This window comes from Eucalyptus grandis, chromosome 5, assembly GCF_016545825.1.
Source record: "Eucalyptus grandis isolate ANBG69807.140 chromosome 5, ASM1654582v1, whole genome shotgun sequence".
NCBI classification, from domain to species: domain Eukaryota; kingdom Viridiplantae; phylum Streptophyta; class Magnoliopsida; order Myrtales; family Myrtaceae; genus Eucalyptus; species Eucalyptus grandis.
In genome coordinates, this window is record NC_052616.1 from 59,391,438 (window position 1) to 59,418,282 (window position 26,845).

The following is a 26,845-nucleotide window of genomic DNA, read 5'->3' on the forward strand; positions in this document are numbered from 1 at the left end:
ATCCTAAGCTTTTGATAGGTTTATCATGGGCGTACTGGCTTGAAAATTTTTAAGATAGAAAGATTCATTTGTGAAAAATGTGGCGTGGACATATTAATTTGAAATTTCTTTGGGTCGGAGAAAACATATCCGTCCTCAATTGGTCACAGGAGAATACTACAGGGACCAAAACCGAATTGGGCGATAATACAGGGACTGCATTTGCAATTTCCCCCTTTTCTTTCCCCACCCTTCCTCCTGGCTGGTCTAGGAACGAGACACTCCCTCTCTCTTCCAGTTCACCGTTAGGGCAAAAGGCGAACCAGGAGAAGCCTCTCCTTCCTTGTCCATCGCACAACCTCGGCCTCGCTCTCCGGCCAACGGCGGAGATTCGGCGGCGGCGGCGGCGGCGGCGGCGGCGGCAGTGACATTGACTGAAATGGTTGATAGTTGATACTCCCAAGTTCACGATCGGATGAATGAATTTCGATTTGTCGTTTCTTTATCGTACTGCGAAACTGAGATCAAATTAGTAGCTAATGCTATATATTGAATGGTTCGAATTCTAAAAGTCGTGATTCGGATGCGTCGGAGCTTGGCAGAAGCTCGCATTTGAATGGGACGATGGGTGGGGAGATGATATCTATCGATTATTTTGCACTGGAGTTTACCGATTGAATTGAGCTAGATGCAAATTTCTTATGAATGTGCAAGCTTTGGCATGTCGAGGCGTAATTCAAAGTGTTTTGCTTGTTGATTTGCTTATCTTGAAATGGGTTGTCTTGATTGTCCAGGAAGTGTTCAGGAGGGCCATACTTAAGCCTGGACCACCGGAGAATTTTGCTCTTTCGACAGTTCAAGAAGTTATAAAACCTCAGGTATTTCACTTATCTAGAGCTGGATTATCCTTCTTCATGATCTCACCAGCAGACATGCCACGAGGTGCCATGCTTGTTGCTTCGTTGCTGTTTATTACATTTCATTTGATTGTCTTTACGAGTTCTGTGGTTCTGTATTTTGAGCACAAGTGAATGAAACCCTGTGGTCCTATTGATATCTCGAACGTGCCCATTGCCTAGTGATACTTTAGCACGTAACTAATGTCTTTGAATTTAATATGATTGAGTGTAGAATGCCTTTTTCTGATTTTACTTTACACCTGCATTTAACAAGTATCTGTTTTTCCCTCAGTTTCTGAGCCTGATTATTTTGTGGACAGAAACAAACAAAATTGGCACAAGATGAGAATCAGCTGCTCGAAAATATTCTTCGGGCATTGCTTCAGGAGCTGGTGGTATGGTTAAACTTCTGCTGCTTGTTTGTTGGTTTCTTTTGCAACACTATTTCAAACACATGCTATCATCTATAGCTTGTATCCAGAGGTTTGGGAAGGAATTTTAAAGCCATTACACGCAACCTAAGTAGTTGAGACAGTTTGCCAGTTTCTGCTCTTCAATGCCACTTACTCTTGGATGACAGAATATCTATTCTGGTGTAATTGACAGGCAGCTGCTGTACAATCAGGAGAGCCAATAATGCAGCATGGCCAATCGGTTGATGAGAGCGAAATAACTCAAGGACATGTTCCCCGACTTCTTGGTACTTGGAGGATAATTCGTGCTAAAATTTTGTATAAATTTTGAGTCTTGTTAAATTAAGTTTCATACTTATATTTGCATATTGTAATCTGATGGTCAGTCATCTATGTGGGGTTATTGATTTGTCTCTGTTGTGCTGGAGAAATCATGAATTCTGTAACACAGAGAATATGGTCAAATGGGAATATCAGGTGAATTGAGTGGCTTGTATTAAAGGAAAATGTTAAAAAGAATTGCTGAGTAAACCAAGGCTTGAGGGGTTAATATGCTGCAAGCACAAGTGAAGTTTTGGTTGAATAATGAAGAAGTCTAAGGTCAAACCTTATCCTGTTGTATTGACTCTTCAGTGGTACCTTCTCTGTTGGCTTGTAGTTGAATATTTTAAAAAGCTTTAAAAGCTGTTTGGTGACTTTTAACTGTGTTAATGAAATGGAATTCTTGTCATCTCCTGACATATAATTAGAAATTTTAAAAGCAAGCTTGCTCTTCCAGAAGTTGGAAATTTTCCCTCATCACTTGTGATGGATATTTCTATTGGGCTTGAGTTTACTGTGCAAATATTATTATTGGAAGATCAGTTGGAGCCATGAGGGTGATGAAAATGATATTCTCCCAGATATGTTGTTGGTCCACTGTTTTGTGATGCAAATTCTCTTTTGAATACTATATGCTGGGTTCTTTTGTTTGAATTGCTTGGGAAGAGCCCACTTTCTTCTGGTCTGTTTTTGTTGTTTAGATCATGGCAATTTCAGTCTTGCTAGCCTCTAAGCAGGGCAACCACAGCTTAGTCTTTCTTAGAATGCTCTGGTGTCACAATTTTCTAGCTTGGTCTGGGTGTGCATCCATGCAGCCAGAACTGGAGGCAAATTCTTGCTTGTTCTTTTCTTGACTCTGTCTTTCCGGTGTTTGCTAGACATTGTGCTGTATCTTTGTGAGAAAGAGCATATTGAGGGTGGCATGATATTTCAACTGCTAGAAGACTTGACTGAAATGTCCACAATGAGGAACTGCAAAGATATCTTTGGTTATATTGAGAGTAAACAGGATATATTGGGGAAGGCAAGTATTCTTTTCTTGAATTAACCTTTGGATTACCTTCTGACCTTTTTTGCTTCTTTAACGATCAATCATTTCAATATGATCCAGCAAGAGCTGTTTGCTCGTGGAAAACTCGTCATGTTGAGAACATGCAATCAACTTCTTCGTCGACTATCAAAGGTATCATGATTCACTCTCCATGTCCTCTAAATAGTCTCAAGTATGAGCACATAGTGACAGTTGGACACTTATTTGTTGGAAACTTAGAAGTTAACAATTTCTTGTCATGCTAGTGAGTCCCTCCTCCATTCTAATTGTCGTCTCTTGCATTTTAATCCTTCTTATGATGGCTTTCTTGTTCTTATATCTTCTTTCTTTTTGCCCTTTAAGAGATATGGTGATAAATTTATGTTGTTCATTGAGCTTGTGCTACCATAAAGGAACTGCACCTGCTGCAATAATATTTTTAGGACTATTTCGTTGAGGTACTTCTTGTTGTCCATGGGGACTGTGTTCCTATGGAAAACATCCGTAATACTGTATATAAAGGTCTGCCTCATAGTAGGAGAGGTGATGACAATTTTGCTAGTCTGGATTTATTTTATTTTGTCATTTCTTGATGGGGCAGATCCATGATGCTACCTTGATCTGTGGTGAAATTTTTGAGTAACTTATTAGAAAGGGAAAGATATTCTTATGTATAAACTGTATGGGGTAGAAGCTAGCGACCATGCCTTTTCAACATTCATTAGCAATTAGTCTGTGAAGGTCGAAAATTTGGACATTGCCGATAGTTAAAGCATACTCGACCATTTCTTCCCTGTAGGAAAAAGCTTTTCAATTTATTTACTGGGAAGAAATGGTCATGTATGCTGAGAGAGTATGGTTCTTGATTTATCAGAAGTGTAGTGTGGTCAGCAAATAATGTTCTTAAGACATTTTTCTATATTAGGGTTGTTTAATTTTTTGACTTATCCATCTATTCTTTGATATCAAGGCAAATGATGTGGTCTTTTGTGGACGTATTCTCATGTTTCTGGCTCACTTCTTTCCACTTTCGGAGCGTTCAGGTATTATCCCTTTCCTATTCAAGACGAATGCTTTCGACGTGATTGTTGCTGTTGATAGTCATTTGATTTCTGTTGCTTCTAATAATGTCTTCAGCTGTAAATATCAAAGGAGTTTTCAACACATCAAATGAAACAAGCTATGAAAAAGATCCTCCTGCTGGTACTGAAATCAATTTCGAATTGTCCATTTTTCATTAATAATGGAAAAGCATCCTCCTTCAGGTGAATTTGAACAAAATTTCTTGTTTTCAGGCATATCCGTTGACTTCAACTTCTATAAAACCTTCTGGAGTTTACAGGTATGTACTGTAATAGTGTTTTCAATTTGCATAAGCAAGCATAATGACTAAGGCAGGAATATAGAACCTTTTGGCTTTTCCAATGTACTTACTTACGGAGGGATGGAATTGGAGTAGGGGTTGACATAGGTAGGTACAAAACCTAGTCTGCAGGGTGTACATATGGTTCGTGTCCAAATAGGGAGAAGTAATGTAAGCAAAAGGAAGCTAGTGAAGTTGAAATTATGCACAAAGTGACGCATAACAATATGTGTCCAAAAATTAGTAGAACAGGGTTGTCTAAGCTATGTTCAGCAGCTTGACATGAGAACAAGAAACTCCTTTTTCTCTTCACTTAAAATTCAATGAATATCAAGATAGGATGATGCTCTTAGTGAGGGCAATCCCCCTCTAAGATATGCTCGTAATTTGCCAAGAGAGAACAAGCTAGAACCATGTGCATTTGCCTGTAATCTACACCTATTAACTTAATATTGTGTGATGCATAGTTTCTGGAACTTCTTATATTTGTTATTAAGCTAAAAGGGGGCAGTTCTTATGGATTGAAGTTTGATGGAATGTTGGTAGCACTTTGTGTCTCACCTGTCTAATACTCCACCATCTTTTAGATTTTTTTGTACCAGTTTCCTTGATGGGCCAGCATTCTTTTTAAATGGAGTTGCTTTATATGTATAAGGTTACAATTTTATATGACTATCATAGCATGAGTTTTGTTGAAGTTCGTACGCCTGTCAGGCTTCTCTATCCAACGGTTTTCAACCTTGGCTTTTGGATTAGGAATCGTTTCCATCTTAATTCATGGTTTTCTGTTCTGGTGCTAAAGCAATGGTGCTACTTTGTTTGTAGGAGTGTTTTTGCAACCCTCCTTCATTAATTAATGCTCCTACAAAGTGGCAGAAATTCACATCCAGTCTAATGGTGAGATGTGTACAAAGACCTATCTAAATATCAAACTTCTTTCCTTTTATTATGGGATTTACCATTCCACTTGTCAGTTACCTCATTATACGTGTTCTTCCTTGCATTCTCTCAGGTTGTTTTCAGTACCTTTGAAGCTCAGCCATTAAGCGATGAGGAGGGAGACGCCATTAATATGGAGGAAGAGGCAGCAAATTTTGGCATAAAGTATCTAACAAGTAGTAAACTTATGGGTCTGGAAGTGAGTGTTGTATCAAAGTGAACCTGCATTAACATGCAAAAGTTTAATTCAATGAATTCACTCTTAACGTCCTCTCTTTTTTGGCTACAGTTAAAAGATCCAAGTTTTCGTCGCCATATTCTTGTTCAGTGCCTCATCTTGTTTGACTATCTAAGGGTAAAGATCACCTCAAGCTTTGTTTTCGTGACTCACCTATATATTTGAGGGAGCATGCTAACTGTACTTTTATTGCTTAGTCCCCTGGAAAGAATGAGAAGGATTTGCCCTCTGAAAGCATGGTTAGTGCTTTCCTCCATAATAGGTTTAGAATTTAGATAGCATTCTTTAACTCCTTTGTACTTTCTTTATCAGAATTATGTAGGCCTAACTCTTTGAAAGACTTGAACTCTTCCCCCTTCCAGAAAGAAGAAATAAAATCTTGTGAGGATCGCGTTAAGAATCTGCTAGAAATGACTCCGCCGAGAGGCAAAGATTTTCTTAAAAAGATTGAGCATATACTAGAACGAGAAAAGAACTGGGTGAGCACATCTCTCTCTCTCTCTCTCAGAGTATGCTTGTAGTATTATTTCGAAGTATTGTGACTTTTATGTGTCTTGGTTGTTCCATATATATCTGCTCTCAGGTTTGGTGGAAGCGTGATGGTTGCCCACCTTTTGAGAAACAACCAATGGAGAAGAAGACCATACAAGATGGTACCAGAAAAAGGTATGCCATTTTGCATGATTTTCCCAGTGTTCTAGAGGAAATATTCCTTGGAGACTGACCTGATGACCTGATTACTTATTAGTTTGCTCTGTATACTTGCTTCAAGTTTCAGTTGCAGGAAGCAAAAAGAAGAAGTGAAGACCTTCAGGGTCCGTGTGGTGTTCTTTTTTTCTTTCTTTGGGTGGGGGGCGTTTGGTAATTATAGTTCACAGGGCTGATCCCTGTGAAGAGCCAAAAGAAAAAAGAAAAAAAGAAAAAGAAAAAGAGACACTAAGCACACTTGATTAACATTGTGTGAATTGTTTCTTCTTGGAACACAGTTGAAGAAACAAGAAGACAGTAACTCCTATACCAACGAGTCAATATAGACTTTGAGCAGCTCTTTTCATTTTTTATAGAGAAAAGGCCGTGAGGTGCTTTACTAGCATGAGATTAGAACACCAAAGATAGTAAACATAATAACCTCATGGGAAATATCATTTAGTTTCTTAACCCTTATATATTTTTAAGGTTTCTCATCTATTGGATGTACCTAACTTAGTTAATTAGCATTGTGAGAATTGTTTCTTCTTGGAACAAATTTGAAGAAACGAGAGTACAGTAACTTCTATACAATGACTCAATATAGACTCTGTGTAGATCTTTTTATTTTTTATAGAGAAAGGCCATGAAATGCTGTACCAGCATGAGATTGGGAACACCAAAGAAAGTGAACACAATAACCTTGCCAAAATATCATCACTTAGTTTCTTAAAACTTACATATTTTTAAGGTTTCTCTTCTATTAGATGTACCAAACTTAGTTGCTTCCTAATCTTCTGTTACTTATCAGCTAGCCTGTATCTAATTGGGACAGCAGTCCTGCTGTTCAGGCATAACTGATTATGCCTTGGAAGGAGATCGTATGGATTGTGCATGTTCTTCATTGAGCTATGTTAGAATAGCGAAGGATGTAATCATTCGTTTCTCCATCTTGTTGCATTGGATATACATGTGCAATGATTGTGCCTACGAGTACTGTTACTGTATAAACCCATAATTTTGTTTACAAAGTCATATTATTAAAGAATTTTGCTTCCTACAAATCTTTCAGAAGACCCAGGTGGAGACTAGGAAATAAGGAGCTGTCGCAGTTGTGGAAGTGGGCTGATCAGAATCCAGTATGTTATATTCAATATCTCTAAGATTTCTTTTACGCCGTAAGTTAACTTGTTTTTCATGATATATCATTCATCACAGCTTCTGCTGCAATATTTTTTCACCTTTTTATAATGTTATTTAGTTTTCCTGCTATGAAAATGGTGTACTGGGAAGTGGACATTGTTTGGTCTGGTTTATATCAAATAGTGAATGGTCATAAATGTGAGCCATGCCATTTACTGGAATGTTGGAGTCAGTTGTTATTCTGCATCAAACTTGGGTTGCTGGCCTCCCAAATTTGTGCTTAGTATGACTTATGCTACCCAGCCAACTCTCTGACTTTGGTCAATTTTGAAAATGAATGTCTGTAAATAAATGATTAACTCAGTGGGTCAATTGGTTACTGGTTGAAACACTAATTGGAGTGTAAAACACTGCTTATGAGATTGGTTTTCATGAAGTCTAAGAGCAAAAGAAGTTATCTCCCTTATTTTTGAAAGATTGAATAATTGAAGTATGAAATGAAGCACAAATTGTCACATTCTTTGTGAGGAAGATCTGCCAGTATGCATTATGCAACAAGGATGAAAGAATATTAGTGTGTGCTGTGCAGATACCCTCCTTTTATATGTAAACGGTAGTCTCCAGGATCCCACAGATGCTAACTGAGAGATGCTGAAATTATTATGAATTTTGTATCCTGACATCCTCATACCTTAAAGTGTAACATAATCTGGAGTATGAAGTTTTGAGATACTATTAACACGCACATCATTTTATGAAGATGCACATCGTTATATCAGTAGTCACGTAGCTTTTAATCCTTTCAAACACTATAATTGAAGACTTACCAGCACTCTAAGGTTTTGGTGAAAAGACATAATTACTCTATGCAAAATGGGCCTATATTTTCAAAAGAGGCACTATTAATGGAAGATACAGTGGTCTTTCCCTTCAATTTCTTTGAAGAGAGATTTTGGTGCTTAATTCAGGAACTTACAATTTATTTTTTACTTTGTTCTGTTTCCTGTGGCATCATTATTTACCATATATCTAGTATCAGCATCTGGAAAGTGAGTGATTTCATCTTTTTGGAATTTGAATAAAATTCTGAAATGGCATGGCTCTACCATCTGTGAGCTACTGTCCATTTTAACGGACATGCATCGACTTATAAAGCTACAAATTCTAAACTGTTGAATATTGTGTCAATGTCAAGTCAATACCGTGCCATGATGTAAATAAGCTTCTGATCATGGAAAATTCTTACAAAAGGACGTGGATTACAAAATGCCATATTTTAATAGATTTATCTTTCCTGCTTATCAAATAATAACTACTCTTCTTTTTGACCTGTCAAGAATGCATTGACTGATCCTCAACGTGTCCGAACTCCTGCTGTCATGGAGTACTGGAAACCCTTGGCCGGAGATGTAAGTCCTGGATATGTTGGTGCATTTATATCTTCTTCCATTATTATTAAGCTCTGGAAAGATTTTCATACAGATGTTTCTTCAGGATGCATTTGTTTAACTAAAAACTTCACAATAAAGGAATTTTTCATCGAAATCATTTTCAAGGAAAATGGTTAGTTTTCATTTGTTTGTGGTTTAGCGAAAGTGATTCCTTCTTGCTAAAAGGGGAAGTTATTTTCACCCAATCTAAGCTTTGTTGTTTTCGATTTATGGAAAACATGTTTAATGCATCAATTAATTTTCGGTCATCCAAACACCGGGAAATGGAAAGACAATTTCCCGGAAGTAGTTTTTCTTCAAACGGATCCTTAGATTTTCATTCGTTTGAAGTAGTAAATTATCGAGATGTGGGCTTCCTTATGTGAATGCAGATGGATGAATCAAGTGGAATAGAAGATGATTATCATCACAAGAATAATCGGGTAAAACTTGTATCCCTTAATTTCGTTTCATCTCTTTTTGGGTGGAAAGATCCCGTTTTGGTGCATTGTTTGCTCTCCAAGGTCCCTCTGATGATTTCATCATTGAAAACTTGCTGAACTTGATGCAGGTATATTGTTGGAAAGGTCTTCGTTTTTCGGCTCGGCAGGATTTGGAAGGGTTTTCTCGAGTATGATGACCTGATTGAACTTTACAATAGCTTTGTCATATATTTGTATTATGCTCTCAGTAACAAAAGTATCCTGTGGATGTCCTTGTAGTTCACTGACCATGGCATTGAAGGGGTTGTGCCCCTTGAACTCTTGCCAACCACTGTTCGCTCGAAGTATCAAGCTAAGCCAAATGAGAGATCCAAACGCGCTAAGAAGGAAGAAACAAAGATTACTCCTCAGCAAGCTGAAGAAAATCAGGTACACTAGATCATAAAAGAAATGATAGCAAATTTTTTTGAAGGGCATGTACACAATGGCTTGTGTTTCTTGTATATTGGATGTCACTTTCAGACTAAGCCCCTGTTAAATCACATGCAAAGAAGACTTGTAGTCAAAAGTAATCTAAATGTGTTCCCTTTTGTTGTTACCGAAAGACATGAGTCTCTTTAGAACTTTGGTTGGTATGTGATGGAAGGAGCAAGAGCTTCAGATGTGATATGATATGCTTTGCCAAGCATAACGAGGAGTCATCCTGTGGCATGTGGCTAAATTTTCGAGAAAGGTCACAGTGATTTTGTACTTGAAGTGGTTATACTCATCATCACTTGGTGAATGGGATTGCGTAGGGCAGTGGTTTATGACAATCTTAGGTTTATCCAAAGAGAAATTATGGCATCCTGTTTAGGTATGGCTTTCGATTGATAACCTCAAATCAGCTTTAAATTGATAAATGCTGGATTCTCTAGTGGTTTTAGAAATTGTGGTAAAGCTGTGATATATACTTATTTTATACTTCAGAATTCAGAAAGGAAGAAAAAAACATGAGGAATGGGCATGCATGTAGATGGTTGAACCTTCACATTTACTTAGCTATTTTATATTCTTTTATTTGTACTCATATTGCCTCTTCTCTATGTTCTATGTGGGAAGATTGCTACACCGGCAAGTGAGAATGATGAAGGTACAAGAGGGGATCTTGAAGCAACAGCAACACCAATGGACACAGACCCAACGGCTGCTGCAGCTGTCAATGATTCCCAAGGTGGTACCCCGCCAGATGAACATCTGAAGCAGGGCTCGGACACAGAAATAGGCCCAGAGCCAGGGCAGTTGGAAGCGGATGCCGAAGCAGAAGCAGGAACGGTGGATGGAGAGACAGATGCTGAAGTTGATCTAGATACAGTAGGATGAGTGCAAGGGAAGAGGTCTACTTTGCAGAGTTATATATCTTCAGTTTTACTAGGCGAGGAGTTAAGAGCCTTTTTAGCATTTAAGTGTGAGAAATGTAGTAGGAAACTTCAGCTGCGACGCATAGGCATCATCAATATTCTTGTAGCTGACAACAACTTTGTAATTTATCCAGCCTTTCCATCTTCAGAGGCTAGTCAAATGAAATTAGCTGAGTTTGGTGGGAACTGTAAATATAATTCCCAGGAAATAACTTTTTGAAAAAGAAAACTACTCCTGGTGCACTTCCAGATTGCCTTGTAGCAATTTGCCTGACCGTTGGTACAAATAATTGCATAACAAAATCAAGTGGAAGTGCATTAGCCTCAAATTTTGTTGGTTAAAGCAGGCTGTCCACAATTGTTCCTCAAGCTAATTTCGAAGAGCATGCGGAGTAAGCAACTTCAGGAACTTCAATCCTGTGAAGCGTCTGAGACACCGAAGTAATTCAAATTTCGAATCATATAAGTGGAAATGGAGCAACGCGTTATGATTCTGAACTCAAGTTTGTGAAGACATGTATTAAAATACCGGTAGGTGCGGTGCTGCTGCTTAGTGTTGAGTATGACGCCCTATTATTTTACTGACATGTGAAATACTTGAAAAGAGGTCTCTGAAGAGCAATTAAGTAGGATGAGAATCCATTCTTCTTAGTCTTTGCAGTTAGAAATCCAGTGTTCAGTGACCTTGTGACTGACGATTTGCATTAACATGTTATATTTCTAAAAATTTCAATATGTTAGCAAATCGATCAACCAGGGAAATGTCCCATTTCTGAGACATGAGCAACACGGCCACATTGTTTGTTTCCTTAAAGAGGCAACCAACGGAGCCGCATTAAGTTTAAGAGATGATCAAAGCAAGTGATTTATATATGAATACTGAGAGGCCCTAAATTCAGCCTTGAACGCAAGAGTACGGACTAATGCGCAAAGTGGCAAGACTCGAGAGTAAGTATAAGATTTGAGAGCACAGGTCAGAGTCTGGTAGGAGACTTATACCATCTAGATATTGGTGTGAAATGACTAGCTCCAATATGCTATTTCTGGCCATAATCATAACAGATATCAGGAGGAAGAGACATTCATAGCTAACTACAACAGCCAATAAGCTTATAAAGGCTTAAGATTTTGACCACAGTCCATCAAGTTCACAGCCATATACCACGTGACGAGATAACCATACACATCACATGATACAATAGGTCGTGCTTGTGTCGCAAGTAATTGATCTGGAGACCTTTCTCCCAAAGTTCCTAACTTTTCTGCAACAGAGAATGTACTGAGAGTTAGCCAACAAGAGAGAGCATTGAAAGAGAAGGCATTCAAAAACCAACTATTCCCTGAAGAAGACAATCTCACCTGCATGGGTAGATACAGTTTAAATTCTGGTGGAAGTTCCTCTTCGGAGTAAAGGCGGTCTGAAAAATATATTCTTCTTAGGCGGCAGTTTGCATGTACCTGCACTCTCAATGTCTCGACATAGTTAGTTCCATATGCTCTCCTGGTCAAATCAGTGAGATTTAACTGGATCTGATTCCATCCTTCATCCAGCTTCAACGGCATGGTGCAAATATATGGCTTTACCCTAGTCACAGCCTGCAATGCAAGACTGAAAGGTTACATGCAATGCCAATTCCTCTAGTTACATTACTCATATAGAACTTAATAGAGAAGAGGGTGTTATTACATGCAATGCCAATTCTTAAATGTCACATAACTCATACTATCATGCAAGCAACCAATTGTACACAACATGTCATATAATGGATTGCACACTTTAACAATTCCCATTTTATTAGGGATGAAGGGCTTCTTGTCCAGCTGATTCAGAAAGTAACTATATATGACAAGTCGTCCCGCCAATCTCCACTGACAATTATCTCGGTACAAGCAATCAATCGGCAGGAAGCCAATGGCAGGCTGCAGAGTTTGCATGAAACATGATCCTGGATAGGTGGTTCAAATCTCTTGATAACTAAAAGCATCCTCGCCATTTTATTGATAACACAATGTGGGATTGAGAGATCCATGGTTTTCCTTTGGCAAGACTCTTTTCCTCCAGCATTGTGATTACAGCGTAGTCTAAGCAACTAAACTGCAGATCCGTTGATTTCTAAATGCAAGATATGAAATCTCATTTCAAGCCCAAGAACCACCACAGGCTAGAAATTTCTACCTATGGCCATATTGCATGATTTGTCTACTTATTCCAATTATAGGGCCAACAAAATCTAGTAACAATTTGTCCAAACCAAAATAACAATATAGCAATACGGGCAAACTTACACACTTGAAAATTAGAAGCACGGAAGCGACGCCTCACGTTCTTGTCGTCCAGCACTTGGATCTCAAAGGTAAAATACTTTTTCAGATTCTTTACAATCATAACCAAGAATGGTAGTTTTATGCCAAGTGTTGCAGCTGGATCTGCGGGGCATGTGATGTACGTGGACTGAACATTCGAGCCAACAACCTCAAGGACATTTGACTGAATGTCTTCATCTTGTGGACGTTTTACATGACCATTAACCACTGCAAGTTAATAACATGGAAAATAACATTATACTCAGACATAATCACCAAATTTATGTTCAATGGAAGGAATTGGAAAAGACCAGATAATTAGTCATATTTCGTAGGACTCACTACATGCAATTTTTGCAAAATTCAAAAGTTATAAGGCCAGTATATTGGGAAGGCTATGCAACTGATGCAAGCATTATCAACAAAACCAACAGGCAGTCAGTATTGCTAAGGTAGCCATATGATACCTAACCTTAATGACAATGACTTCTAAAGGATTCCCTATTCCCCAGAGGACATAACTGAATAAGCAGAAGGCACAAAGATCCACATGAAAATGATGCAATGACAGTATCACCCATGATCTACCCTCACCCAAGACAGAACATGCCGACGCACAAATTGAACATCACAAGCAGAGCATCAAACGCACTATCCGCCTTCCAAAGCATAAACCCACTTACCTTCTTTATCCCAGATCTGCAAGGGCTTGCTCCTGCAGAACCCAAAAAGTTCACACACATTTTGAGCACAGAAGCAGCAGAAAAGGTGGAAAATTTGATCAAGAAACCAAAAGCGCCAAAGCCGAGAGGAATTACCCAAGGCTATACAGTATGGACAGAAATCCCGACTGGAAAGTGTTCTTGAACATCTCGAGGCGTCAACCTCTCGACCTGCCGGCGCAAGAACCTGTCACGCACAACCGGCCACACCCAACAACGCCATCAGCACAAGAATCCGAAAACCTTCGTGCCCAGATAAAAAGGCAAGCAATTCAAACTCGATGCCACCTCATGACGTCGATCAAACACACGTTCAGCGGAGCGAACAATCAACTGTTTTGCCGACACAGAAAAAGTCGCGAGCTTTGACGTAGGATTTACCAGTAAATATCAAGAAAACCTCCGGCGGATCCCGGGAAGCTCCGGCGAACCAGCTCCGGCGCAAGCAGCCGCGTCAACAACCGAAAGACTCGAACTTTATCGCCGCCGGAGCTTCGTCTCGTCCTCGCTTCCTCTCTCCTTTCTCTGGCCGGAAACCTCTCGCGCCGTTGGCGGGGGGAAGAAGAAGTACCTTCGGGGAGTGGCTATTGGGCTGGGCTGGGCCTGATGGAATTCGGCCCAAAACGTGTCTAGACCAATTCTCGTGGTGGGCCTACCCAATGGACGGACTTGCAGGCCCAATGATTGAGTGCGGCCCAAGAATCCTCCCCCTTCTTCCTTCCTCCTCCTCCTCCTCCGTGATCCGAAGTGCATGCTTCGCGCTCAACAGCACAGTGACATTTATTCGCGGCATCGAGCGAGGTTCTCCGACGACGCACTTCATGCAAGGAACGCGTCGGCTTCTACTTCTACGTTCAGACTGCATTGCCAATCTGCAAGATGAAGGCGTCGGCGCCGGGTTTTCGCCCGCATTCGGGGACCTTCCCGGAGCTCGTTCTTTCCGGCCTTGCCTATGTTCCGAACCCGCGATCGCGGTGTCGTTTTAGACCCAGAAACCAGGTGGGCCTTCGAGGGGCCTGCTCGAGCCAAGAGGTTAGAACGCATAGACGGTGTAGAAATGGTGGCGAGTTCGAGTCCTGATGGCGAGGATGTGAAGTGTGGAGTGAAGCGGCGGCAGCAGCAGGAGAAGCGGCTCGCTGTTGTCGTTTCTGGAAGAGCGTCGAATCTTCAGGCGATCTACAAGGTTAACATGGTGGGATTGATCCGTGGGTCGTTGTCACTGAGAAGAGTGGTAAAGTTTTGTCCCTTCTTATCAGCCTTGACACTCTCATCACCTTTTTCATTACGTGAACGTGTTTGCGGCTTTAGTTTGTCTCGATGCACGACCGCGTGATACCGTCCTGACAGCTCCACTTTGAACGATGAATCCAAAGTGGTAGCTTAACGAGGTTAGGCGTGTGCACATTCTGTCGGTCTGTTAAATGTTAGTATTCAAAAAGGTGATGATATGAAACGATTAGTAGATCTGTGAGTAGTCAATGAAGCATGGGCGGAAAAGAAAGTCGCCCTTCGATCGGTTATTATTTTATGGTGCGAAAGAGGAGATATCATGGAGAATGATTCTCGGAGGTGTCAATTGTGTCTGATAGCATTCACTAAGTGATTTTTACTGTACAGTCTATAACACCTTATCAGGTTTACCTGCATTTGAGAGTTCAGAGCATATGCCAATATCGAGAATGCCTAAAGGGTCGTACTTTCTTTTCCCCTTTTCTTCAAGCAATTCTCAGTGCCTTCGCTTGGTCTGAGCGGGCTTGCATTTCTCACTTTTGCTGCGTCCATCCTGATCCTGTTTGCCTCATGCTGTGATGATTCGATGTGATATTTAGATCGGTCATTAGCCAGAACTCCCCGTGACCCTGATACCTAAGCAGCCGCCTGTCATTCATAAACATTATGTATGGCAGGTTGTGCAGGTGTAGTCTTTGCTAGAGACACGGACATCCTGGTTCTTTTGTTCCCCAAACCAAACAAGATCCCGATGCGCTGTCTGCAAGTGACCTGGTTGTTGCTCTCAGGTCAGTCTTTAAAGCATGAGGTGTCACGTTTTTGCCTCTTTATCTAACAAGACATGCTCTGTTCACCTGAAGAGATACAGTAATTTCCTAAACTACAGCAGCTTCTTGTGTCTAATCCTTCCATAAAAGTGGCGATATGGTTGTTCCTGAGCTATCTGTAATATTCCGGGTAAAGTTCTGGGCATGTGCATAAGATGTCATTGTCTATGATACATGTCTGTTCTATTTTATGTACGGAGAGATTGAGCCATCCTACCTAGGGGGAGAGAGATCCTGTCGTTGCTCGATAATGTGTGTTTTTCTCATTCCGATCGAATTAATCGAGTCTTCCCCAAAATCCATCATCAATACTCATCCCTTTCTTCTTCTGGCTATTGGGGGAAAAGGTTACTATGGAATGAAAGTGCATGATTTAGTCATTGCTTCTGGGGCAAGGTACATTCCAGAATCGAGCCCGTAGAGCCGTGTTTGTCTTTATTCTTCTCTTTGGTTAATCATAGTTTCTTTCGTGCACGCATAGTTAGATAGTCCAGGCCAACTATCCACTTCATCGATGAGCATTACGACAGGGGATGCATTCTTGCTCAAAGAGTCGTCCTGGTTTTGGCCAACTACGCTGCAGAGGAACTGGCCACAGGAGTTCTCCAAGTGGTAACTACTTCAATGCTCTTTTTACTACAATCATGTTGAAATTTCAACTGGCAGGCTTGTTAGGTCTTGTCATTATACTTAATCATTAGGCTATGCCTTGTGCTTTGTAGGAGCATCGTTTATATGTGGAAGCATTAGCTGCTCTACTCGTGCTTTCAGGGTTAGAAATCAATTCTACAATTAGTAGATCTATAAGCCGGTTTACAGAAGCTTATATTGGGTTTGCACCCTGCATTATGGAGTTGAGAAAGATGAACTCATGGACTAATAGCTACTTCGTGTTCTTAGTATACCCAGAACAGAAATCATCTACCATCATAATGGAAAAAGGAATTCATTCTTCACTCGTCAACAATTCTTCTGTACACGAGGTGCCAAAATCTGTACAGTCTTATATCAACTGGCATGTCTGGAAAATTCAGAAAACCGACCACGAAGCTGAAGCGAAAGAAGCTTCACTTCAGGCCATTCTTTTGGATCAAAATTGGATTGATTACTCTATATAAGAATGGAACTGATTGCAAAAAGCTTTTGAAAAACAAAAGAATCCAGCGACTGCGATCACACGCCCCTCCCGTTGCCGCCAAAAACCTTGCTTAAGTACCCTGCTCTCAGCGTCGTCTTGCTCGTGAAGTCGTCCTTGCAGCGGTACGATATCTCAGCCAAACTCTCGTGCCTAACAGGTAGCCTTCTCACGCCAGCAGCCTCGTCGAGGGTGGTCCTCTTGTAGTTGCTGAACCACTTGGCCTTCATATAGCTCTTCCTCCTCCACGGCGGGATGAGCAGCCCCGTGCTTTGCAAGGATTGCTTCATCGCCCCGCACATCAGCCTGATCGCCTGCTTTAGCTCCGCCGGTCTGCCGACAAAAACCGGAGGGAACACATCGACCAGCGACGTGTAGTGGTCGGAGGGCCGTGCAATTTCGAACTGCCCGGCGAGAGAAACCTCCACGATGTAGCGCGTTCCTTCCACATTGACATCGACAAACTCGTAGGCTCCGGCCGGATGCCTCGATGTCCTGTCCCAGCTTGATTTGCAGAGACCTGTAGGATTACAAACTGGTCAGTAACTCACACCGGAGCTGAGCAAATCTTGCCGATAGACAACGAAAAAGAAGCAGCTAAACTGACCAGCATCGAAGCCCTTGAGACGCAAGCTGATCACCAGTTGACGCTTCATCCCCTCCGAGAACCCATTGTTCCTCATCAACCCCCACGCAGCTTCGACCTCCGTCCGGATCTTCCTCCTCGCGTCGTCCGAAACGCCGTCCCCGTCGCCGTCGTCGCCGCAGCCACGGAACAAGCCGAGCAGCTTGTCCTTGGTCGTCTCGGAGTCGGACCAGCAGCTGCTCTCCGACTCCTCCAGCCCCATCTCCTCCTCCTCTCCTCCATCTCCTCCTCCTCCGCCTCCACCTCTCATCGCTCCCTCCTTCTCGATGAACGACGCCACGAGGTCGGACAGATCGGCGAGGCTCTCCCCCTCGCCCTCGCGCCCCCCTGCATACCCCACGTCGTCGAAGGCCGCCGCCGCCGTCCACCGCCCGAACCTGACCGCCGCAGCTCTCGCCATCTCTCTCGCCCCCGCCGCCGTCGCCGTCCGTCGAAGGGTTCGTGAGGGGAACTCGCGGAGGAAAGAGGGTCGGATTTATAGAGGAGGAGGAGGACGAAGGATCGAAGGACGAAGATGGCGAAATGATGTGCACATAAAGGACGAGGACGACCGAGACGAAAATGGCGAGAGGATGGAGTAAGGATGGAGATATAACGTGGGCATCGGGGCGGGGGGTCGGGGGAGGCAGGTAACGGCGTCAAGGCGGTACGGGACGGGGAATGGACGATGCACGTGGGCGCAATTACGGGGGGAGTTTCGAGGGGATAAAGAATCTGTCGGGAAATGACGGCCAAGTACATCGCTTCAAGGTTCCCCACTTTTGCTTGCACTTGCTTGTCACTCCAAAGGGTTATTTTTTCCTATTATCGTTAGAGAGCTTGCTTGAGGAGACGAGAGAGATTTCGTTTGGTCCTACGTGGAAAATTGTCCTTTTTTTTTTTTAGCCTTTTCCCACTGTGAATTGGGATCGCGTGTACAGTTTTTCCATTTGTGGCGGCTGCACTTTTTTTCCACGGGCGATCTGATAATGGTTAATCGAATAGATTTTTGTCATGGATGCGGCGTGCTAGGTTTGATTTTGAAAAAAATTTAAAAAGGGCGAATCGCGGTGCCAATGTGTGCTCATTTTGAAAATTTTCTGTTTGAGTGCTTTGAGATGATATAAATTGTGCTTAAGTTTGGATAGACTGATTAGGAAAGAAAATTAGAAATTTGACAAATTATGACAATGAAAGAGAAAAGATATGAAGGGATTGCATAATAATGTTGTTTGGACATTAATGAGGATAAAAGAATGGAAAAAGAATTACGTCATGATAAAATAAAGGGATTGCATATTATTATGTCCACAATATGTACTCCAACTTTTTTCTTGTGACAAAAAAAAAATTACCAAACTTGCATTTGTATGATAAAATTACCTTCGTGAAGGTTTTTGTCAACAAGCATAGTAAAAAATCTACTTACATGGACAACAAGATACAAACAATGTTGACATTGGCACTCGTGTAGGATAAGGAAAATAAAAATGACGTCATTTTGATTAAAAATCATTCGATGAAATCTTGACAGATGCCGAATATGTTACATGAATATAAAGTTTGATATTTATTATATCATAAGAAATTTTTAGAGTAAATATGTCAACTTATGCATAATTTGAATGTGTTAACAAAAAAAATTATGACAATATATCACAATGGGTATTGTTTGATGGTTTTTTTATGGCTTGATTTAATTTTATCAATTTAAAAGTAGATATAAAATAAGGATATAAGTGGAAAAGGAGAATCAATCTGTATATTATATATACGACTTCGAATCCCTCCGGGATTTAAAATATACGAAATCTATAAAATTAATTCTGAATATTAATTCACAAATTCAGATCGCTTCTGAATCTCCAATTGCTTGGAGACTTTCTCAGTCATTTCCCCCCCATGTCAACATGGTTGTATTTTCCAAAGCCCTTTTTTTCCAGGCCGTCCGTACAAACCCCCGCCGACTCAGTCCAGTCCGCGACCGATGACGTCTCGGCATTGACGGCGTCACGCGCGACCGTTAGCGAAAGGCAAGCGCGAGTCCCGTGTTCTCCCCCCGTGAGGTGAGGCGCTCACGTGTTCCAAGCGGCACGTGGGACACGGCAAGGGAATGGACACGTGGAAGAAAGGAGTCCCACGTGGCGGAGGACAGTTCGGATGCCACGTCACGAGATGTGGCGAGTCGACGGAGAGTCTTGAATCTGGTCTCTTGTCGTTTTTGGTTCTGCTGTTCTCCCGTGAAACGCGACCGGATTCAACGAACCGGAATGATGTCCGGGTTCATTGTATGTCGCTGTCGACGATGGTTAGGATTTCGGTTTATAATGTTTTTGGTTGGGTTACCGACGTTTTGGGTTGGGTTGTACTAAATGAGTGTCGTCCTAACCACTGAATGCACTTATTAGGTTGGATTTGTTTTGCGAATATCTGGATTAATTGAAAGAATGAGTAAAAGGTTTTGTTATCCATCATTGAATTCAAGAAAATGATTTGTTGAAAAAATTAAAAATCATTTTCCAAAATATATAATCAAATTTCGGGACTTGAATTGGAAACTTTGTGTTTGGACCCGAGAATCGACATAGGAACCCCAACACTCATTCCCAGGCCCTTGATAGGGGTTGGGTCTATCGAGGTCCATCGAGGCCAAGGCTAAGACTCTTGTGCCCGTGCCCAAGATCCTGATGCTTAAACTTGGGTTCATTGAGGCTGGGCTTAGGTTCATCAAGGTCAGGGCTCAAGCCCTCGATGCCTACGACCTAAATCCATCAAGGCTAGGGCCTTAACCTCGATGCTTGGGCTTGAGACCTAGGCTAGGAATTGCAATGCCCTTGCACAAGTCCTCATAGCGTCCACGTTTGCATCCATTGAGACCAAGCTTGAAGCTCCGACACTCAAGATTGGGTCCTCAACATTTGAGTTCAGATCCATTGAGGTCAAACTTAGGACCTTGGCACCCATGCTCAAGTCCTTGATGTCCACTTTGGGTCCATCAAGGTAGGACCTCAGCATTTGGAAACTAGATCCAATGCTTCACTTTGGTCCATCAATATCGGGCTTGCCCTGTCGAGGTTTGGGGCCCAACCTTGATGGACCTAGGCATGGGCGTTGGGGTCTTATGCCCAACCTTTGTGGATTAGGGCTAGGGTGATAAGGAGCTAAGCACAGGCACTACGTTTTTTGACATAGATTCTGTGGACTCAGGACCGGTGCCCATGCTCATGCTTGGGAGTCGGGGATCTAGGCTTGAGACTCTGGTGCTCATGCCCGGTTCCTTGACTTCTTCTCAGGTGCAAGGCATCGGTGCTCGAGTGTATGTCTACAAAATCAAATGAAATTTTCCTTACCAAAAAACAAAAAAATATTGTTCAATTTATTTTTGGGTTTCATCTAGATACTAGAAAATTATTAAAATTTTCCGAAAAAATGATTTTCTAAAAAATATTTTAAAGAAATATCACATTTTTAGCGAAATAAATAGAGCCTAAGGATGTGTTTATTTCACTGAACCATGATAAAGGAAAATATTTTTTATGGAAATCATTTGAGGAAAACAACTAGTTTTCATTTGTTTGGTGGTTTAGGGGCAGTTTCCTCCTTGAAAAGGAAGTTGTCTTCCTCTAATCTAAGCTCATTGTTTTTAGTCCATGGAAAATCATTTTCCTTAGATTGATTAGCTTTCTGTCATCCAAACATCGGAAAGCTAGAAAACAATTTTCCGTAAGTAATTTTTATTTGAACAAGTGTATTCTAAGGCTCCATTTGTTTCATGAAAAATGAATGACTTAGAAAGTAGATTTCTAAAAAATGACTGCTTGTATCTTAAAATAATATAATTTAACATTTAAACATTTTAATAAATGATAAAATTATTTCCCGTTCGTTCATTTATGTCAATGATATAAGTGATCATTTTTTTTCAAACATTTACCACATCATTTATTTTTTGAGAAACAAATGCATTTTAGGTTATGACATATTTCTCTTTTTAATCCAACGAATATATTTTTTTTTCATCTGGCCGATTTTTCTATCATCATGCATGTGGTTGGTGCTTTAAAAGTTGCGAAATGTTAATCCCAAATAGAAGTTTGAGTTGTCGGAAGGTAGAAGGCGACAAAAGAGCCCGAAACCCAAAGACAAAAGAGACTTGAAGATTTATTATATTAGGGTTACGGACGAAAGGCGATCGCGACCACTGATCTAAAATAACAACTTTTTTAATCTCAATCATCGGAGTTGATTAAAAAATCACAAGATTGGCGCTTGCCCATTTAATAACCCAAAAACAAATCAAAAGAAATTACTAAAAATGAAGACTCTGAAAGATAGTGCACTTGCATGACAGTGAGATAGACAAGATTGTCAGCAACATCTAAGTTTGACATCACCATCGGTAAATTCTGCACATGGAGAAGATCAGTCGACGGTATGTTTTGGCCCGATGAAGATTTTGACTTCAAATTGTTATTAAGATTACCCCTCTTAGCTTATTAAATAGCTTGGTTTCTCAAAAACTACTTGGAGTCTCAGTATGGAAGCAATGTGCAATACTTTAGTTCACGCGTTATCGCAAGCAAATTGGATTGAAATCGTGCGAAGAAAGCATGTGGAGTTGAACAACATGTGGAATACAATGAGCAAGGATACCCATGCATGTGAACTATCGAATACGAGGAATTATGAATTGAAAGGCTCTAACATATTTCACAATAAGAAATGAAATACCTATCGTGCATTCCACACGCTTAATTGGCCAATAAGAGCAATGCATGGAATACATAGGACAATATCTGACTATCTAAGTTAGGTTATCAATTCAACTATCTAACTTAATGTACACTAACTAGCCCTCCAAACTAAATGTAAATACAAATTATCTCTAGTATTCACCAAAGCAAAATGTACAACTTCAAAAGTGTTAAGGGAGGAAATTCCACAATGATTGAGATTCAAGGAGGGTTATGGCTTATAAGCCGGGGTCCATCCCTTCACTCATGAGGGCCCTTACGATAAGGATAGGATTGTGAGGATATGACACGGGTTAAAGTGAATAATATCTCGTGATAGAACACACAAAATTTCAGCTCAGGCACCACTTATGGGAATCCTAATAGACTCCCTGCATAAAATACTTTTCCCACGCATCCTTGACTGGGTGCTTGTGTTAAGGGAGGGATGAGTCCCATGTCGATTGAGAGGTGAAAATATGGTTATGCCTTATAAGCAGGGGCTCACCCCTACCCTGACAATTGCCCTTTTATAAGGATAAAGCCGTGATGCCTACGAGTTAAAGCAGATAATTCCTTTCGACATGCCGCGCGTGAGTTCTAGCATCATCGGATGGCCCCATCTCTGGGAGTCCGATACGGAGTCCCACACAAAAAACACAGCTCAGATCCATCCTCGACTAGGGGCGTTGTGTTAAGGGAGAGATAATTCTCACATTGGTTGAAATCCAAGGTTAATTTAAACCTTTCTCAATAAGAGGGCCAAAGGGACGTGCACAAATCTTGACATCATGAAAAAAAGACCACAACACCTAAGGAAATATATTTCTGGACAGCTGTTTTACTTCACTTTATGCAGTGTCAATTTGGAATCGTAAAACTGCCCTCCATGTACGGTTAATAAGTTCCTAAGCTAGTGGACAAATTTTCACATGATGAGCCAGCGTGCATACCTCGGGCGTTGCTTGTAATGAAGCAGACGCCATGCCAACCTATTATGTCAAATTAGTTTAATAGATTCTCACTCCCGCAAAGCTGAGAATCCTCTTTGAATATATCGATTGAGAACCGACATGTCATTCCTTTGGCCAACAAAGATTCTAGACAAGGACTCCGAATCCAAATAGGACAAGAATCGAACCTGATGGTGATCTTCTTGGTGTTTGATGTGTATAAAACAGAGAGAAAAGACAAAAACAAGTTTTTTCTCATCGTCTATAATCCCATGTAACATCATGAATCTTCTTGGGAATCATCTCCATAACTGGTTCCATGTCCCTTCTGATTACCACTGGCCATGAAATCCAAGAACATAAGAAGGTAGAGATTGCAAAGGAAAATTAGGTAAGATCCAACACTAGCATCGGCAATCTGACCTTTTTTTTCTCTTCATTAGTAACAGCATGCAAAGAACTCAAAGTACAATTTAAAAAACATAGATCTCCTTATTCCATGCAATTTCACGTTATTAACTAAGGCCCTCCAATGTTCATAATTATCTTCTTTTGCTTTTGACATTAGCACAAAGTACTCCTCCTCAAACTTGGATGAGAACCATCAAACCATGGGTGCAAAAGTAAGCGGTTTCAAGCATCCAAAAGCTCTCACATGCCCTATCAACCACAGCGATCCAACCCCACAATCCTCCATCACCAAATTGCTCAAGCCTGAGTGCTTGAAAGTCAATAAGAAGAAGAAGAAGGTGAAATTACTTCACCCACAAGGCAAGAAACTAACCAGAGTCGAAACGATGACATTAGAGGAATACTTACTAGCTTCTCCTAGTTTTGATCAAGTCTTTTTGGTCTCCATTGATGTTGGTGAAGTTTGTGTGTTTGAGGATTCGTCAAGCAAGTTCCACCCGTCTCGCTCGGGACCAGTCAACGATGCAGCTTTGTCCATGAGGGCGAGAGGCATTTTGCCCTTGGAGAGATGGGTGAATATGCACATAGAAGTCGAAGACAAGTGCCCTTCTGAAGCATGTAACATGACGCACGGTGAAAACGGGCGCTCGATGAAGCGGGTTCGGTTCCGGCTGCCTCAAGAATCTGACATCATCCTATTTTATTCCCCGAGGGAGCAGCTCGAATGTGATGAAGAGAGCGATGCCTGATTCTCTAACACTAATAAAATGGCCACTTTTGTGGTTCATGTGGTGACAGTGTTGGGCCTCACGCTATTTCATCTTCCCTGAACTCCTTCCAGCAATTCCGAAGGTAAAATTTGAATTTCAAATGATGATATTACGCTATTATTAATAATGTGCATGTTAGGGCCTTCAGTTGCTCAGTACAAGTTCTACAATTCTAATAGAGCCTATAGCCTTTGGTGAAAATAATCTGGACCATATATATGTTGTGATCCTCTTGAAGCGAGAATCCCTGAGGGGGTTTGATGGATTACCGAGCAAGCTTGTGAGGTAGTTACTCATGTTTGGTTTGGGTTCTCCCAAACCTACCGATTGCGAATTCATTACAATTCAATTTATTACGTAAAGTTTGTTTTTGCTATAAGGGTTGTCATTAATCTATTAGTGATTAGTCAGAAGTCAAGTAAAACATGGATACCGTTTTACTTGTACAAAACCGAGATTTAGGTCTGAAGACTTGATGCTAAAATTTATTTAATGCACAAATTTCATTTTTTTTTCATCTTTGTATCAAAAAAATTGTGATCTTGCCCATTTTAGAGGCTCTAAGTATGTTCTTTTATGCAACCATGCACTGCCAATTAATGAATTGCACGCATCAATAACGTAAACAACATATTGACAAGATAAATAGAAATACGATAATGATAGCGTGATATAAAGTACGGAAATAAAACCCAATATGATATCGGACAAACGATATTACACTGTCATGTCGTTAAGTCTGCGGATAGAACACCATTAACTATGGTAAAAATTGAACATGCACTTGACTTTGGATTGAACAATGCATTGGTCGGACCAATTCCTTCCGATGTTTGCACATTGACGGCGTCAAACCACCATTTGCGAAGCGCTAATCCCACATTCTCGTGTTCCCCACCAGGGAGACGGATTGGAGAAAATATTGGGTGGTCTCGGAGCGCCAAGTCAGCATGGTCCCCGGCCACTCACGAGGTGCCATGTGGAGGGGTGGGCCCACTTGGTGTGTTCTGCCTTCTTCCTCTCTCTCCTCTTCCTAGCCTCCTTCCCATTCTCTCCTAGCCTGCACGCTCTCTCTCTTGTGCAGTGCCTTTATTGCGGCTTGAACTTTTCTCTTTCTTTCTCAAACGAAGGAAAGAGAAGCCTATTCTTCTCCATTTCTTTCACCTGAAGGTTTCAAAATTTTGAATCTCAAATTTTCTCCCTCTGCGCTCGTTTATGCTCTGCCAATACAAAAAGCAAATACAAGTGTGCAAACTCACCCAGTTTTTGAGCATCTCCAGACCATTTGCTCATCAAGTTTGATATCCTCACATTGATAAAAACAGCTCCAGACTCTATTGCTATAGCCTTGGCAAGCATTAGTCTTTCCAATACCAGGTGGTCCATAGAGCAAAACACCTTTTTGGGGACCAAGAAGTTTTCCATATGAGAAGAGATCAGGTCTTCGAAGCCGAAGAATAACCAGTTCATAAAGAGCTTGTTTAATGGCTTCCAATCCTCCAATAGAGTCAAATTCCACATCAATATGGTCAGGATTTATGACGTCACATGCTATCGCATCCTGAAATTGTAGAGGAGAAAAATTAGAAAATGAACAAATACAAAATTTACATTTGAAATTCTGGAAACCGTCATGAGAGAAGAACACTCAAAACAAGCTATTGACTGCAGCTTGCAAAGTAACCCGGGAGATGAATGATGACTGACCAAACAACAAGATAATCAAAAACACGCCCAGCCCCACTCTATACACATAACATATTATCATTTAAGAAACTAGTCAAAACCAATCTAAATAATTTTGATAGGAATCTGATCGGCATTCACCATAATCTTATTACATGTTCAAAACCCCTCCTTCAACACTCTTCAACAACTTTATGAGGCACTTCCAATAGCTTCGACAACAAGTTCAGGCATTCAAGCAAGGTTTCTACATGCTAGATGTCGCAAGACCATCAATAGTGACAACACTTTACAAAGATGAGACGATAATGGAGGGTATCATCATACAGAGAGGACCTTAGCGCAAAAAATGAGAACTACAACCGGGAGGACGGCACTGCTCCCTCAACTCCTGTCCCACCTTCCATATAAGACTCCTTAATCAATTCAACACTATTATAGACAGGAGCTGCCATTAATGGCAAGAAATTCAAATCTCACTCACATCAAGCAAGATAGTCCCCAAAAAGGTGTTTTGCTCTACGGACCACCTGGTATTGGAAAGACCAATGCTTGCCAAAGCTATAGCAATAGAGTCTGGAGCTGTTTTTATCAATGTGAGGATATCAAACTTGATGAGCAAATGGTTTGGAGATGCTCAAAAACTGGGTGAGTTTGCACCCTCGTATTTGCTTTTTGTACTATGACAGCTGAGATGAATGTGCAGAGCGAGTATATTTTAGATGATTACAAATCGTTTTATTGGAATCTAAATGGAGTTTTGGGTTAGAGAAGTCTTGATTAAGCAGTGAACTTGGTCACAGAAATGAGGTGAGGCATAATTTAGGTAAATACTAGTCATGGTTAAGCAATGAACTTGGTCACAGAAATGAGGTGAGGCATAATTTAGGTAAATACTATTCATTCATTGTGGCTAGTCAGTGGCCACTTGTTTGAATGTGTTGGCCCTAATAGAAAGAAAAAACTTCTACCACAGACTGAACTGCATTAGACGCTAAAGCTTCGGCAGTGGTATTGGTTTTTTAGTGGCTTTTAATACATTGGGGCATTTGGTTTAATTAATTCTCCAATTCTTCTTGGATATAACATAATTTCTTTATCTTTTCTCGATGGCACGCGGCACGCTTGGTTTTTCATGGGGGCACTGGTTGTAACTTTCCTCTC

The 26,845-nt window shown here is 40.9% G+C and overlaps 3 protein-coding genes across 3 annotated transcripts; 1 reads left to right on the forward strand and 2 right to left on the reverse strand.

Annotated features, from left to right (window-relative positions):
- Nucleotides 1–253: 253 nt before the first annotated feature.
- LOC104445651 (THO complex subunit 1) lies at nt 254–10,494 on the forward strand. The gene is made up of 21 exons (XM_010059558.3): nt 254–421; nt 774–857; nt 1,199–1,273; nt 1,485–1,578; nt 2,491–2,636; nt 2,724–2,795; nt 3,613–3,685; nt 3,780–3,845; nt 3,938–3,984; nt 4,831–4,902; nt 5,018–5,143; nt 5,234–5,299; nt 5,380–5,421; nt 5,545–5,661; nt 5,766–5,848; nt 6,942–7,008; nt 8,350–8,421; nt 8,835–8,885; nt 9,014–9,073; nt 9,165–9,314; nt 9,987–10,494. The coding sequence occupies exons 1-21, from the start codon at nt 419–421 to the stop codon at nt 10,245–10,247; spliced, it is 1,827 nt and encodes a 608-aa protein (XP_010057860.1). The 5' UTR covers nt 254–418; the 3' UTR covers nt 10,248–10,494.
- A 712-nt stretch (nt 10,495–11,206) lies between these two features.
- LOC104445650 (cilia- and flagella-associated protein 20) lies at nt 11,207–13,847 on the reverse strand. The gene is made up of 6 exons (XM_010059557.3): nt 13,693–13,847; nt 13,408–13,498; nt 13,273–13,304; nt 12,576–12,817; nt 11,645–11,881; nt 11,207–11,547 (listed from the first exon to the last, which is right to left on the reverse strand). Exons 2-6 carry the CDS (start codon nt 13,458–13,460, stop codon nt 11,539–11,541), a joined length of 573 nt encoding a protein of 190 aa, XP_010057859.1. The 5' UTR covers nt 13,461–13,498; nt 13,693–13,847; the 3' UTR covers nt 11,207–11,538.
- A 2,456-nt stretch (nt 13,848–16,303) lies between these two features.
- On the reverse strand, nt 16,304–17,688 carry LOC104447549. Its single transcript, XM_010061272.3, has 2 exons — nt 17,111–17,688; nt 16,304–17,023 (listed from the first exon to the last, which is right to left on the reverse strand). Exons 1-2 carry the CDS (start codon nt 17,547–17,549, stop codon nt 16,542–16,544), a joined length of 921 nt encoding a protein of 306 aa, XP_010059574.2. The 5' UTR covers nt 17,550–17,688; the 3' UTR covers nt 16,304–16,541.
- Nucleotides 17,689–26,845: the final 9,157 nt, after the last annotated feature.

Bases quoted from the DNA above. Each gene is read 5' to 3' on its own strand.
- LOC104445650 (XM_010059557.3), bottom strand. From the start codon at position 13,460: ATGTTCAAGAACACTTTCCAGTCGGGATTTCTGTCCATACTGTATAGC. The intron at 12,818-13,272 runs GTAAGTGGGTTT...ATTAACTTGCAG, and splicing joins GCAGATCTGGGATAAAGAAG to TGGTTAATGGTCATGTAAAA. The intron at 11,882-12,575 runs GTGTGTAAGTTT...CTTGCATTGCAG, and splicing joins TCCGTGCTTCTAATTTTCAA to GCTGTGACTAGGGTAAAGCC.
- LOC104445651 (XM_010059558.3), top strand. The intron at 8,886-9,013 runs GTAAAACTTGTA...AACTTGATGCAG, and splicing joins ATCATCACAAGAATAATCGG to GTATATTGTTGGAAAGGTCT. The intron at 9,074-9,164 runs GTATGATGACCT...ATGTCCTTGTAG, and splicing joins ATTTGGAAGGGTTTTCTCGA to TTCACTGACCATGGCATTGA.
- LOC104447549 (XM_010061272.3), bottom strand. From the start codon at position 17,549: ATGGCGAGAGCTGCGGCGGTCAGGTTCGGGCGGTGGACGGCGGCGGCG. The intron at 17,024-17,110 runs GTCAGTTTAGCT...GTAATCCTACAG, and splicing joins TCTCAAGGGCTTCGATGCTG to GTCTCTGCAAATCAAGCTGG.